Source organism: Rhineura floridana, chromosome 1 (assembly GCF_030035675.1).
Source record: "Rhineura floridana isolate rRhiFlo1 chromosome 1, rRhiFlo1.hap2, whole genome shotgun sequence".
Classification (NCBI taxonomy): Eukaryota; Metazoa; Chordata; class Lepidosauria; order Squamata; family Rhineuridae; genus Rhineura; species Rhineura floridana.
In genome coordinates this window covers 76,116,321-76,132,527 of record NC_084480.1, presented here as the reverse complement: position 1 = coordinate 76,132,527, position 16,207 = coordinate 76,116,321, and the positions used below count along the sequence as shown (strand labels likewise).

The following is a 16,207-nucleotide window of genomic DNA, read 5'->3' as shown; positions in this document are numbered from 1 at the left end:
CTCGACTATTGTCTCTATTTTGGTTAATGACTTTGCCAAGGTATTGATAATCCTTGACAAGTTCAATGTCCTCATTGTCAACTGTAAAGTTGCATAAATCTTCTGTTGTCATTACTTAAGTCTTCTTGACATTCAGCTGTAGTCCTGCTTTTGTGCTTTCCTTTTTAACTTTCATCAGCATTCATTTCAAATCATTACTGGTTTCTGCTAGTAGTATGGTATCGTCTGCATATCTTAAATTATTGATGTTTCTCCCTCCAATTTTCACACCTCCTTCATCTTGGTCCAATTCTGCTTTCCATATATGTTCTGCATATAGATTAGACAAATAGGGTATACATCCTGTCTCACACCCTTTCCGATTGGGAACCAGTTGGTTTCTCCAATTGCCCTTACAGTAGCCTGTTATCCAGAATATAGGTTGTGCATCGGGACAATCAGGTGCTGAGGTACCCCCATTTCTTTTAAAGCATTCCATAGTTTTTTGTGATCTACACAATTAAAGGCTTTGCTGTAATCTGTAAAGCACAGGGTGATTTTCTTCTGAAATTCCTTGGTCCGTTCCATTATCCAACATATGTTTGCAATATGATATTCGGTACCTCTTCCCTTTCTAAATCCAGCTTGGACAACAGGCATTTCTCGCTCCATATATGATAAGAGCCTTTGTTGTAGAATCTTGAGCATTACTTTACTTGCATGTGCTATTAAGGCAATAGTTCAATCATTACTGCATTCCCTGGGATCCTCTTTCTTTGGAATTGGGATGTATATTGAATGCTTCCAGTCTGTGGGCCATTGTTTTATTTTCCATAAATATGAATGTGAATACCAGTTGCAGGGGTAGCTGTTGCCTTTCATGTCCTGCTGCTTGTGGGCTTCCCAAAGGCATCAGATTGGCCACTGTGGTAAAAAGGAGAATACTGGACTAAAGAGATCTCTGATCTTACCCAGAGTTTGAAATGTTCATTTTTAAAAGGAATTACTTCTGGTTTAAGTTCAACAATCCAAAAAGGAACTAATTCCAGTTCATGTTCATCCCTTCACTAAACAAATTAGTTTGATTCACCTTCAGTTCACAGTTCAATTCAAGTTAATCCAAATGATCCTCAGGAAAAAAATAGCATCTGGAATGCTACAAGTTGCTGTGCTGAACTATAAAATAAACTTGAAAAGACTAAGGAAACATCAAAACACAGGGAGACTGGAATGTAAATTATTTATTTTTCCTAACACTTATATTTAAGCATAAAGTTCCAAATAGTCTAAAGAGTAAAAAACACATGTCAGAGAATGAACTTGGATGAAATAGAAATTGTTCAAAATTCTACTGCAAAACAAACTTTCTTGTTCAGTTCACTTGCCAATTGTGGGAACTACTTTCAGTAGTTAAGAGATTTTTGAACGAATTCAGTGAACTTTGGGAAAACAAACCAGTTTATTTCAAGCACTGATCTTACCCACTCAACCAGGGTCCTCTTATATTTTTATTTCTGTACTGCAACATTTGAAGGCTGAAATGGGACATGAAACCCCCGTCCGCCTCCATTATGTGCTAATTTAGCCCCGTGTTGCGCGGCTTGGCTTCCCCGACTTTCCTCAGCCCGGAATAGTTCAGCAGCAACCCCCAGCGGCGCCACCCCCGCCTCAGCTCAGCACCCGCCTTCCCCTTTCTCAACCGCCTTCCTGCTTGCGCTCTCAACCTAACTTGTTCCCTAGCGAGCCCCGCCTTCTCCCTGCTGTGTCTTAGGAAACTATCAGGGCGATCGAGAGGGCGCTTGGCGCTTTCCCCACATTTGGACTTGATACCAGGCGAAAGAAGAAGGGAGGTGGGAGGTAGCAGGCTAGGTTGCGTGGAGCTCTGTGGTCGTTTGCTCGCGTGGGTGGGGAAGTGAGGAGGAGGAGAGACTGGCTCGTTGCAGTTGGGAGCGCCTGTCATGGAGGAGCTGCGTTGGGAACGGGGCGCGGCGACACGGACGGCTTCGTGAGAAGCGGCGTGGTGACTGCTCGGAGAAGAGGGAGCCGACCTGGTCTTTTGGCAGCGCCTTGAGAAGGTAGTTAATCTTTCTGCTCAGAGCTGCCTGCCGAGAGAGACTCCTTCCTCCCTTTGCCTCCGCCCCGGCCTCACTCTCAGGCGTTGCCGAGTCCTTCCGCCTACCGGGAAGAGCGAAACGGTTGGAGGTTCGGCAGCGGGGAAATGCTGCTGCGTTCGGGGCGGGCGAGGGGAATGCGGAGCAAGGACTGACTCACGGGCAAGAGAAGGCACAGCAGGCGATTGTCTGCCCGAGAGCCTAGATTTCCTTGGGACCCCGGTCGGCCTCCTTGGATGTTTTTGGCTGTCCAGCGGAGAAGTCAGGACAAAGGGGGTGGAGAAGGGTGGCTCCGCGCCCGTAGCAGTCTTGCGGACGGAGGGGGTCGTGAGGTTGGTTAGGCTCCTTAGATGCGGGTGTCGTAATCGTGGGGTATGATGGCCCATCTATGCCGTCAAACCGTTTAAGCGAGGCAGGGCAGGCAGGCAAATTCCTTAGGTTTCCTCCCAGCCTAAGGGACACTTTATGCTTTCCTTTTGTGAGTTCCACGACGGTGATATTTTGGCCGTCGATTCAGAACCCAGCCGTTGCCTGAAAACTTCTCCACTTTTTTAGCCGCTAGACAGTGACATTCCAGTGTCAGCTAGGTTGTCTGAACCAAGATGCGCTTCACAGACAACATAGATTGATAGACTTCATAGGTGTGATAGATTGCCCAAAGATGAGGAGAATAATTTGCACCTTGGATCTTGGCAGGCATCCTGGTTCCTTAAAAGCCAACAATTTGTTAGGGGGAAATTATGGATCCAGCTGCCATTTTCTTCTGGAAGAGTTGATGTCAGGAGGAAGGATCAGAATAAGCAAGGCGTAGACAGACATTGTTCTTGAGTGACTTCACTTACAATCAAAGAGAAAGCTCTTAAACTTTTGTCTTTTTTCCTAGGTTGCTGCATATAGTGTTTACATTAAGAGTTCACATGTTAAAAATTCATGTTGTACGCAGAGGTAACACATCTGCCAAGGAGAGTGTGCAGGGACTATCTCCAACTCTGTGGTTCCAGTTATTCCATTATTTGTGATTCTGAAGAACAAGTCAGAGAGAGAAGAAGAGACTAAATGGATCTTAAGACAGCAGTATTCAATGCAGCTCGGGATGGCAAACTGCGGCTTCTCACCAAGTTGCTGGCAAATAAATCTGAAGAAGAAGTGGCCTTGCTGATGTCAGAAAAAACAAATGGTGCCACACCCCTTTTAATGGCAGCCCGCTATGGTCATCTTGACATGGTGGAACATCTACTGGAACACTGCAGTGCTTCTATAGAAGTTGGTGGCTCTGTGAATTTTGATGGTGAGACTATTGAAGGTGCACCACCATTATGGGCAGCATCAGCAGCTGGCCATTTGAAGGTGGTCCAGTCTTTATTAAATCACGGAGCATCTGTCAACAATACAACTTTGACAAACTCAACACCTCTTAGAGCTGCCTGTTTTGATGGTCATCTAGAAATTGTAAAGTACCTTGTGGAACACAAAGCTGACTTGGAAGTATCAAACCGTCATGGACATACATGCCTTATGATATCTTGTTACAAAGGGCACAAAGAAATTGCTCAGTATTTGCTTGAGAAAGGGGCTGATGTAAATAGAAAAAGTGTCAAAGGTGAGTTCAGTTTCAGTTTTCAACAGTGACTTTTAAAGAGCTCTATTCAGAATGTTCATTTGGTTTGATAGCTCAAAGGTTCAAAGTCCAAGAAGGGTAAGCTTTATTGTATCTTTGCTACATTTTTCAGTGTGGTGTGCTAGTATTTCCTTAGGTTTAGCAAGGTTTAATTTATAAAAGTAATTCTTAAAACGGTATAATTGTTCCTTAGGTTATGCTCATGTAGTGTTGTATATGTAGTACAAACTGCAGATATCAAGTGTGAATGTTTAGAATGATGTGGTGACATGTCTTGTTTGTTGGGAAAAGTAACGTTGTACAGAGACTGGAATATTTTGGATCATTGAAAGGAAGAATTTCATCAACAGTATTAAGTCAGGATGTACTATAGAAAGAAGGATGTATTGACATTCTTTTAGCATCACCACTCATCTAAAATTATATGCCTGCTCACTGCAGTAAGGAAATGTCCAATATTAGTTTTATCCATATAATTACAGCCTTAAAATAAAGACAAGAAAAGGACAGTGGCACTGTGATCACAATGGAGCCTCTTTGTTCTTCTAGTTGTGTTTACTGTGTTGATATGCTTGTTCAGTAAAATTGTTCCTGTTTATACTCTGATTGTAGTTGCTTTGTCCATTTGTTCTAGTTGTAGGCATACCAGTCTTTGTCTTATCTCTCACATTTTTACTTATTTGGTAGGAATGTGATTGCTTCACAGAGTCATAAATATTACCCTGCCCATCCTATCTCTGACTCAGATGCATCTGACCTCCTCCCCAGCCTAAATAATAACTGGCTATGTAATCCTGCATGTGTACTCAGCAGTAAGTCCCGTTGAGTTCTGTGGGGCTTAGTAGATTGCAGCCTTAAGCATATCATATGAAAATTCATGGGCTTTGGTTTGATCATACCTACTGTATAATAAGTGTTGTTTGTATGCTAAGAGTGTGTCTGAGAGCACACTAGTGGTAGCTACAAATCAGAAGAGACAGTTACAAATCAGGAAGTTTTTGGTTTGACTTGTTTCTGTTGTGAACTTACCAGAAATGTAATATGGTGAGGGGATAATCATACTGACTATCTTATATTGTTGTAAGTACTACAAGAAGATGATTATGTAAATGCTTTGAGCATTCTAAAGCCCTATACAAATACTAAGCATTATTATTATTATTGACCAGCTGGTTCTTATTTTGTGAATTTCTAGTGTTGTCTGTCTTCACTCTGCTTAATGACTCATAATTGAAGCACAGGCTCTGCTGTTAAAGCAATGTGAAAGGAATTCTATTTTTGAAACCAGTAGAAGCATACTGCTGTGGTGTTACTGACACTTGGTAGCAGAATCTAACCCTTTTCTGTTACTTTAAATCCTCAGTACTACTTTAGTACCTCAACTAAAAAGAACTGTGTTGTGGCTATGGTTTCTGGATAATTGAAGCCATGCAAGTAATGCAACTCATGGAAACTTTTATGGGTGCCAATAATTGGAAAGTGACATTGGTGGTTTATTGAAGCAAGAAACTTAAGGAGTTGTTTACCCTTGATTACATTGTTTTTCCTTTCTTTCTGACTGGTAAATGAAGAGCTGTGGCCTAAAAGTGCAAACAAGAATAGTTTCATCAACTGTTGTCACGGCATTCATTCTTTTTATAAACTTATATAAGATTAATTCATTCAATTTCTGAAATTATTTTATTAAAATTATTAATAGAAATGAATAATTTCTATTCTCCACATCAAAATATTCTGTGTCTAAACTAGGGAAACATTTTTAGGGGAAAGCAGCTTAATGTGGCTGCCTGTTTCAGACTTAGTTTCCCCCCCCACATCTGTTTGCTCTGAAGTTTCAAAATAACAGGAATTAAGTACAGTTGAGATTGTGTTTTAATACTGTGTTTATGCAGATTGGAGGGAGATGTCTTATGAAGTCTCAACTTCACTATTAAAAAAACTTGTCTTATATTTTTGAAAGCATTGGGTGCTATCCAGCTAACTCATTCTGTCCACTTGCGCAAAAGAACTCCCCCAATCCTGTGGAGTACATTTGGGGAGGCTGTGGGGCATGCATGGGGAGTGGGAGAGGGGGGAGTTTTGTTGTGCAAGCGAAAATACTTGCACTGATGAAATAATCTAGCTGGATACCACTGTTAGTTTTTTCATATAACACTGAATGTTGGGCCAGTTACTTAAACCTTTTTGTGTGACCTACTAATTTTGGGCAGTAAGGCCTATCTTCTGCTGGTCATACTAGCTGGTGTCTTTAGATTTCTGTAAGCTTGGGAATGCTCTGATTTCTGGTTTCTAAAGGTATTTTGAAAGCGTTTGTAAGTTTAGGGAAAATATACCTTTCTTCATTAACTGTGCTATTCCATACATGTCTATACTCAGCATTAAGCTAAATTTAATCCTTATCCCTGGCTGTCAGTGGCAGGGCTTGATGGAGTTGCTCAGTTAGCATCATATCCAAGCCCCGTTGCTTGTGCTGGCCTGGGTGGAAGGTGGGAGGGCAGGGAAAAATGCCTCTTTGCTGTGCTAGCTCCCAGACCGGCACAGTGAAGAGCCCTGGGTCAGACCCATTGCCATCATATGATGGCAGGCCAGCTCAGGATCCAGCATACCCTGTGTCAGCCTAGCCCATCCCTAAAATGCCTTGTTTCAGGGGTTTCCACTGGCTGTTGTCTGCAGGGATGCTGTCAGCAGTAGCTTCCACCTACCTGCTGTTTGGTCAGGCATGTAGGGTTACTTCTTCACCAGTGGCAGAGCTCTGCCACTGGCAGAGGCTAGTAGAACCAGGCAGCAGTCCTTTTATCCACAACTCCTTCAACAGGGCAGTTTAGGATTTTGGATTGCTCTGTTACTCTCAAGTAAGTGTGGGTAGGATTGCAGCCAAAACCTCTCTTCTATGAACAGCAGTTAGCCAGATGTTGCTGGACTACAGCTTCCATTATTTCTGAAGGTTTCCTATGCTGGCTGAGGCTGATGGAAGAGGTGGAGTCCAACAGCATCTGGCGGCCCATAGATTCCGCTCTCATGCTTTAGTTAAACTTCCAAAGGGTGATTAACTTTCCTGAAACTATCCATTTCCTTCAGTTCCAGGTACATAAATCCACAGAGAAGCACTTTCTTCCTGCATACGCCCTCTACTGTGGTGATAGTAAGAGCAGCAGCACTTTCTGTCACAGGTTTCTGTTTCTGTCTGTTCTTTCCAAACACTTACAAGATTGTGCTGGCAAGTATGCAGAGGACCAAACTTGCGCAGTATGTTGTTAGTGGGTTTGATTCTGCCTTTTAAAAATCTTAGATAGGTTGGTTGTGTGGAGCAATATCTATACCTATACTATAGTTACTTTCTGATGGGTTGTTTTTATATTTATATATGAAAATATATGTAAGATCTTGGTTATTTGGCAACTAATCTTTAATCTAATTTGCCGCCCTGGGCTCCTGCTGGGAGGAAGGGCAGGATATAAATCAAATAATAAATAAATAAACAAACTTCCAAAGTGTGGGGGAGCCTGTTCCAAGATATTCTATAGCCAAACAGAAGAACTATGTAAACCCTCTCTTTGTTAGTCATAATATGTTTATAGAAACCTGTCATGATTGTGGTTCATTTTGTGATCTGTGATTATCATTCCAGAGTTCATCCATGGCAACATACTCCCTTTGAGAAAAATTAAACTGTGTAGACTTTAGAGAGATTTTATTCAGGAAACATTTAGATTTTATTCAAGGACTTGGAAAATGTTATACTGCCTCCTTAGTGGAGAGTTTTAGGAAGAAAGCAAATGTGTGAGATTGAATGTGAAACTTTTGAAAAGCTGAGTATTTAAGCAGAGCTTGGAAGTAATTAGTTACAAGTAACAAATTACTTGTAATTCATTACTTTTTTGAGGAACAAGTGGGTAATTCCTTTACATTTTGATTATAACAGAACTAGGAGTAATTTTATTACTTTTGTGGAGTAATTGTAGTGTTTCCAGCATTGCTTTTGGGCATTACTTGGGGGGGAAGCAAGGGAAGTCTTCTGCTCCTCTGATTTGTGGATGAAATTCATGTGCCTCAAACAGGGCTTCTGTGCAGCGTTGCTCTTCCCTCATGCTCTGTGGGTCGGTAGGAGGTGACAAGGGAGGAGGCGGAGAGTGAGATGGGGTGGAGTGGAGAAAACAGTTGTTTTTAAAAATGGATGGTGGTGGTGAAGAATGGAGTGGAGGGAAAAAGGAGCCGGAGGGCAAGAACATGGATAAAGGAGGAGAAGGAGGCAGCAGCAGGATAGAGATAAAGAACTGTGAAGGTGAAAGATGACAATGTGTGTGTCTGCGTGCTTGCTTGCTTGCACTTGGCACACAAAGTGGCCTCCACCATCCCCTCTGGTTACTGTGCTGCACTAGCAGTATTTTAACTTTTTTGCATTTCAGGGAAAAATGTTTGCTTGGGTGAGTGTCCCTTAGTTGGTGGCAGGGCAGGGTCCGGGAGGTGGTTAAGTGAGAGAGACTATGCTTGCTGGCTGAGTAGGGGGGTTGGCACTTTGTTTGACATGTAAAGATCTGAGTAACGGCCTCTGCCTCCCTCTCCACCTCCCTTGCCAGCTGAGAGACCACCATTGCTATCTTATGGATAAAAATAATTATTCTACTACCTCTGTATGTGTTTGTTTATTTTTAATGTTGTTTTAGGCTACTTGGATGTGCAGCAGCCAAGGCCAGTACCTAGTAGGCGTTTTTTAAAAAAAGTAACTGAAATGTAATTGTAGTATTTATTTATTTATTTATTACATTTATTAATCGCCTATCTGGCTGGCCATCAGCCATTCTAGGCGATATACAAAGCAAAATGATACAGAAATGATACAGAATCTAAAAAACTAAACAATAAAATAATACCTAACCAGCATTAAGAAGAACATAATACAACCAAACAAAACAATAAGAATTACTTTTGAGAAAAAGTAAAGTAACCAGTTACTTTCAGAGCAATCGTAATCGTAACGGTAATTATTACTTTTTGGGCCATGTAACTGTAATTTATTACTTTTTTAAAGTAATCTTCCAAGCTCTGCATTTATGATATGTTTCCAAGGCACAGATGAGAAAGCTGAGTGAAAATGGAAATATATTTTCAATCTTATACATGTTTACTCAGAAGTAACTCCCCTTGTGTTCACTATAACTTATTAGCAGCTGTTACCTAAAGTTACAATAATCTGCGCAACCCGAAGAGTAGTCTGGAAATAAGGTTTTGAGTTAAATATTTAAGGGTGAAATCCAGTGTTTCCATCTCACTCATGGGATGGCTTTTGAGCCTGCAAAGGCATCTGCTAATGTAAGAGGAGGGGATTTTCTCTAGTTTCTCCTTCTGGCTGCAGTTCCTCACATCTTTCATGCTGTTCTAGAGGGTTCCCAGTCCTCTGGACTAGATTTTGGAGAGGCCACTGGAAGGGAGAATTGGATAAAATCTCCTCCCTGCCTCTTATTTTAGCAGGTGCCTATGCTGGATCAAAAGCTATTCTGCTAGTGAGATGGCAGCATTGGATTTCACCCTAAATAACTAAACAATGACATGCAGTGGTTCAGACAGAACATGATTAATCCATGATTTATGGCTTTCACAAGTTAAAGTAAAAATAAACATGGGTGTAGTGTCTGTGATTCAAAGGGCAACAGAGTTGTAGCTAGTAATAATATGATAGGGAGGATGACTACAGTCTTGGTGATAAAACCTTGTGGACATTGAATTAGGCATAGCTCAGGGTACTTTCCTATCATTCACAGCATTTCAGTAATCACCATGGTGGATGGCATAGCATGAACAGTAAAGCAAAGAGTTTACTGTTAAAGGAACTGAAATAAAATCTATAGCCATTTTAAAAATAGCATTTTTACTATCCAAACAGTATGTTTAAAAACAATTGTTTTCCCTATTACAAGAAGATGGTAAAACACGAACTTAAAAACAAACACCAGGAGGTGTTTTTTAAATATGTTCATAGACATCAGTGCTAGCAGAGCCAATTTTGACAAGCAGAAATATAAGACAGTGGTTAATTTAAATTGCATTAAGTAACCTCTCAGTACAAGGAAGGCCGTTGCACAGTGTTCTTTTAAATCCTGCTTCTTTGTGGAGATCAATAACTAGCAACAAGTGCTTGGTTGTGGTGGTTTTTAAATAAAATATAAAACCAAATAAATGCTTGCAAGAGGATAAAGTTCTTTTGCTTCATGATTGTAGATTGGTTGAATGTACCGACCTGTTAAAGAGACAAGATATTCTGGTGAGCTGGCCTAATACCTTAGACTGTGTGGCCAGCGAGTGACCAATTTCAGTTCCTGTGAAATGATGAACCATTGGAGAGAAGCTGAGTCTATGATTCATAACTTAAACATTGGCTGTGCTGTATCAGTGTTACATTCCTTCCCAAAGTTGGGAAGAGTAGGACATGATCCCAACATAGTGCTTCTGTGTGCTGCATCATTATGTGTGTATGTGCTAAATGTTGACTGGTGTTTGTTAGTAACCACATGCATTTGGTGTAAATGATACAATTTACACCATTCTCAAGTATTTATTTTTCAGCTTTTTGCATCCTTTTCTTAAGCAATCCTGCGTTATGCTTCCTGTCTTTAACTACCTTCTCGGCTGTGTTCCCAGTTACCTCTCTCTGCCTGTCCACAAAGATTTGTCTGTCTCTGGGCCTCATGTGAGCAAGTTCCTAGACATAGTGACTTTTCATTTTTCTCAAAGAAGCAGCACAAACATTCTTTTGTTGAAAATTTTCCAGTAATTTAAATATTCTGCACATTCTGTGACATCACAGTAACTCAGCCAATAGTGATAGGATGTGGCAGGTAGGCAGCCAACATCCTGTTTGTATGGTCTTTGCTGTATACATATATACAGTTTCATTACAAAAGCATTTTGCAAGACATTATATTCAAAAGACTATCTACTAAGAAAGCTACCCAGTATAAGAGAAGGGGAGCAGAGAAGTGTTAAAAGTAATGTGACTGGCTGCAAGCCTTCACATACATTATAGAATAAGCTCCATTGAATACGATTGGACTCATTTCTGAATAAGCATGCATAGTATTGTGCAGCATGTCTTGTACTGTTTGTTTGCAAGTGAGTACCAGAACGTACTGTTTCAGTTGGCATGTTTGTCCCATCTTGCTATTTCAAGCAGCAAACTGATACAGCTACCCATATAGGGGGTGTTCTTGCAGTTGAACTACTTTTGAGTGTTTCAAAATCAATACATACATTTATCTGCAGTTCCAGTTGCCTAATTAGATGCAGATGTATTCCCCTTGTTGCTGTGTGAAACGTCAAGCTGGGGCAGATACCTACAAGCAGATCTGTTCATATAGATGTACTCTAACTCATCATAACAAATGATAGGATGTAATACTTCACACCAAAGGATCTCCTTGCTAGTAAATGCCCCAATCTACCTCTTGACACAACAGAGAAAGGTGCTTGTTCACAGGAATTTGTTTATTTATTTTGATAATTATTTTTCAGTTCTTAACACTTCAAACTCTGCACCGTTTATGAAACTTTTTGGAGAATTCTGCTTTTTAGTATTCATGATTTGCAGTGGTGGAGAAGGGATTACAACAGAACTTTGAAAGAGCCACTGATATGACCTCAATGAATGTGGTTCCTGGAAGGACTTGATAGCTGGCTGACAGAAGAAAGTTAGGCTTGCATAGAATTGAAAATTAGAGATAATTGTTTAAAACATGCTTCAGTGTTTGATCTGATAAGGCTTTAGCTTCCACCATGCCATAAAACTCATCCAGGGGTGGTTAACCTGTGGTCCTTGGAAGTTGTTGGACACGAGCTCCCCTCAGCCCAGCCAGCATGACCAATGGACAGGAATGATGGGAATTGTAAACCAGCAACATTGGAGGGCTACAGGTTAATCTATTTACCTCCTGGAGAAAGACCAGCATTACTCACCTGTTTTTAAAATGAGTAAGTCATGCTTTTCTAGATAATCCTTGCAGAATTCCCCAACACTGTTCTCTCATGTTCACAAGTAATCTGAATGTGCCAACAGACAGGGCTTTACTTTATCTCCTTCCCAAGCCAATTTTCTCAGGCACTATAAATGCTTTGAATACAGATGAATAAATGAATGATTGAAGAAATTGGGAGAACATGGAAGAAATTTTTAGCTCCAGCAGAACAGCTGCAGTAGGATGTATCGGCAAAACGCTGTTGACTTTGGGTTCGCAAATATTAAGAACCCACATATTCAAGGCTGATTATTTTCCATAAATGCAAATATGAAGGTTATTAAGTGACTAATAAAGGATGTTACCTTTCCGATATGTTAATGACATAGATTAAAATACCATCTTTGTCAAATATTTGCCCACTTACATACCTGCTTGTGATAGGTCATTTTATCATTATTTCAACAACTAGCTTACTAGATAATTTATTTGACTTCTTTGTAGCCATATTTCCTTTAGCAGATGTTTATAGTAACTGTAGTATTGCTCTGAAAATGTGTCATAGCATACATGATTTTTGCTTTCTTTTTTTCCACAGGAAACACGGCATTGCATGATTGTGCAGAATCTGGTAGCCTGGAAATCATGAAGATGCTTCTCAAATATTGTGCAAAGATGGAAAAAGATGGTTATGGAATGACTCCCCTTCTCTCTGCTAGTGTTACAGGTCACACAAACATAGTTGACTTTTTGACCCAACATGTTGAAACTAGTAAAGCAGAACGCATCAATGCACTGGAACTCCTAGGAGCCACATTTGTGGACAAAAAGAGAGACTTGCTTGGTGCTTTGAAATACTGGAAAAGAGCTATGGATATGAGGTACAGTGATAGGACTAATATACTCAGCAAACCTGTGCCTCAAACATTAATAATGGCTTATGATTATGCCAAGGAGGTGAACAGTGCCGAAGAGCTAGACAACCTTATTGCAGATCCTGATGAGATGAGAATGCAGGCCTTGTTAATTAGAGAACGTATTCTTGGCCCATCTCACCCAGATACATCCTACTATATTCGGTACAGAGGTGCTGTTTATGCTGACTCTGGAAACTTCAAACGATGTATCAATCTGTGGAAGTATGCTTTGGACATGCAGCAGAGCAATTTGGACCCCCTTAGCCCTATGACTGCCAGCAGTCTGCTATCATTTGCTGAACTCTTCTCCTTCATGCTTCAAGACAGAGCCAAAGGCCTGCTGGGCACAACAGTTACATTTGATGATCTTATGGGTATACTGTGCAAAAGTGTCCTTGAAATAGAACGTGCCATCAAACAAACTCAGTCTCCGCCTGACCAAATACAGCTCAACAAAGCCCTTTCCATCATTTTGCATTTAATTTGCTTGCTGGAAAAAGTTCCTTGTAGTCCTGAACAAGATCATTTCAAGAAACAAACTATATATCGATTTCTTAAACTACATCCTAGAGGAAAGAATAACTTTAGCCCACTACACCTTGCTGTTGACAAGAACACCACATGTGTGGGGCGCTACCCAGTTTGTAAATTTCCTTCTTTGCAAGTTACTGCTATACTAGTGGAATGTGGTGCTGATGTAAATGCTAGAGACTCTGATGACAACAGCCCTTTACACATATCTGCACTGAACAACCATCCTGACATCATGAATCTTCTTATCAAGTCAGGTTCACATTTTGATGCAACAAACTTGCATAAACAAACTGCTATTGACTTGCTGGATGAGAAGGAGATGGCAAAGAACTTGATCCAGCCCATCAACCATACAACACTGCAGTGTCTTGCTGCCCGTGTAATTGTGAATCATTGCATAGGTTACCAAGGGCACATCCCAGAAAAACTTGAGAACTTTGTTTTGCTCCATAGATGATAGTCTGACAATAGGCCCTTGGTACTGTGGGAGCATGAGTTAGTAACATTAATTGTTGCTTTCTCAAGCACTGTTGTGATATGCCAGCGATACACCATCATTCATTCAGCTTGATCCATCTTGCTCATTAGCTAAAGCATTATTAGAATCAGATCTGCAGAACTGGTTACCCAATATTTAAAACAAAACATATCATATAATATATTTTGTGAATTGTTTAGAAATGTAACGCTATATTCGGACTCACTAAAACTGTCTGCCAAAGGCTTGTCTACTCTGGTTTAGTTTGCCTGTTGGTTGTTTGGGACTGAACTGAATAATTTTTGTGATGTTGTCTAATTCTTACTGGTGTGTGGATTTTATATAGTTGGGAAGTCATCTTTTTGTTCTTGCTTGAGCATTTCTACTCTTCTTTTTTTTCTAATGGGTTCATTGCTGAACTATACAAGTTGTATGGACTTGTTAACATTTGCAATTACCATAAGTGCTTTTATCCTCTCTATGCAGTGGCTTGAACATGACTGTTTGTGTGTTGGCATATTTCTATGCAGCAGTTGGCCATTTTCAGCTCTGACACTGATTTCTTGCAGTTTGTTGGAGATCTCTTTGAAAATACACCCTTTACAGCATAACAGTTCTTGAAGACATCAGTCAGCTGTTCAAACTCTCATTTGACTTTTTGCCCCTAGCTTTTTCTGCAGTTGCTTTCCATTGATTTTTCTAGAGTTACGTGCTGAATTTGGGAGTAAAATGTGTTCTTGTTGGCAAACCCACTTTTAAATTAAGTCTGAAAGTCATTTTAATATGTCTTGCTGCGAGGGGAGAAAGGAAATTAATTGCTGTTTTCTCCTCTACACTGGTGTCTTGCTTGAGCTGGTTGTGTGACTAGGCATAGAAAGTCCCCCCCCCCCAATTTAACCTGAAACTTAATCATACAGTTCAGTGAGAACTCAATCAAACATAGTCTGAAATTACAACTCAAGATTCTTAGCTACAAAAGAAACAAAAGCATGTTGGCATGATGCTTGTCAGTTCAGATCTAGCCATCAACTAGTATAATTAATTATATGGTTGTAATCAGTAGCCCTCTGCATGGGCTTCAGAAGTTTAGTAGTATCCCATCTTCATTTTAAAATAACTGTTATGGATAATTTGCATGTATTTTATTCTCTAAAAACTTTCAGCCATATTTATAGAAACACCAGAGGCAATGTTGAGTACATAGTCTCAACTGAAAGCTATCTATTTTTATAATGCTTGCACAACAGCTTAGCTATTGCAGCAGAAAGGGCTTTTTAGACTTGATAAGGAAACCATATGTGAAGACTACAAATGAGATTAAGATTCAGGTAATTAATATAATTCAGCACTTTATTGTTGATTCATAATGAAACTTATTATGGCATAATAGACCTGCTATGTCTTAAAATAAAATGGTTCTCAAGAAAAAAACACCTCATTTTTCTTTGAGTGGAATATATAGCATTTCTACAATCCAGCATATTGGGTGTTTTGTACTATTTACTTTATCTCAATTGATTGCTATATTGACTGCCTTTTCAGTTCAGAAATACAACATAGATTACTATGGATTTGTGGCAGTTGACAGTGCAGGAGAAATTCAGGAACAAAGTAATGCATCAAGGTTGGCACAAATCTGAAATGCCTTTTTTAAAATTACAATATTATTACTTTCAGTTGATTAATCAGGTTTAGTCTGTACATCCTCACAGTATATATTAAGTAGTAGTCACACTGACTTTTTAAAAATCATGTCATTGGCCCTGTTCTGACATAATGCTAAACCATGGGTTAGAATATGAGAACAAAGCTGCAAAGAGTCTGTGTGTTTTCTTACTTCCCTCTTCTCCTTTGTATTTGTGGGAAGTAGAATGAAAGCCTCCACTTCCAGTTTTGAATAAATAACAATTTTCCTTATGTCCTAACTCAGTAAACTGTGGTTAATTCTAACTGGCTAGTTCAAACAAGCCAAGATTAAACAATGATTTTAGTTAACTAATCAGACTGAATAAATCACATTTTCCCAGTTTAGGATATTACAGGGATAAATGGTTTATTAAAAACCAAGTAGAAGCTTTCAATCTCCTTTTCTCACATGTAAAGGAGGAGAAGAGGGGAGAGTAAGGGGCATGAGTCCAACAGTTCACTGTTGTTCGTTCTTGTAATGCTAAATCATATTTTACTTTTACAACTCAACTGGATCATTGTCTAGTCTAGTGTGTATTTGACATAAATTTAAATTGTTTCATCACAATAAGAAAGGGATGAGAAACTTGCATTGCTATTTGTTTCATTTTCAAATCTGGCAAAAAATATACAAGTTAGTTTTTGTCCATAGGCATATCTGGATCGCGATTAAAAGCAAATCATATGGGGTTCACAAGTATACAGCAGAATATTTTAATCCAGAAACACATTCTGGATTAACAGTTTCAAGAAAAGCTCACATTTTTCATATTCCTCTTTATTGCTTGCCTGTTGTGCAAGTAGATAATACTAATGCATACTCTAGAAGAGCAAAACCCAACCTACTCTGGCCTAAAACAGGACATGAGAGGAAGGGAGAGACTGTAGAACACTGTGTCCTCTCAAATTGTATTTTACTTTTGTAACAGTACTGGGAC

General features: G+C 39.8%; 1 protein-coding gene across 1 annotated transcript; it reads left to right on the top strand.

Moving 5' to 3' along the window:
• The first annotated feature begins 1,654 nt into the window (after nucleotides 1-1,654).
• Nucleotides 1,655-15,855, top strand: FEM1C (fem-1 homolog C). The gene is made up of 3 exons (XM_061624370.1): nucleotides 1,655-2,054; nucleotides 2,974-3,690; nucleotides 12,253-15,855. The coding sequence occupies exons 2-3, from the start codon at nucleotides 3,147-3,149 to the stop codon at nucleotides 13,560-13,562; spliced, it is 1,854 nt and encodes a 617-aa protein (XP_061480354.1). The 5' UTR covers nucleotides 1,655-2,054; nucleotides 2,974-3,146; the 3' UTR covers nucleotides 13,563-15,855.
• The last annotated feature ends 352 nt before the right edge of the window (nucleotides 15,856-16,207 follow it).

Bases quoted from the DNA above. Each gene is read 5' to 3' on its own strand.
- FEM1C (XM_061624370.1), top strand. From the start codon at position 3,147: ATGGATCTTAAGACAGCAGTATTCAATGCAGCTCGGGATGGCAAACTG. The intron at 3,691-12,252 runs GTGAGTTCAGTT...TTTTTTCCACAG, and splicing joins AAATAGAAAAAGTGTCAAAG to GAAACACGGCATTGCATGAT.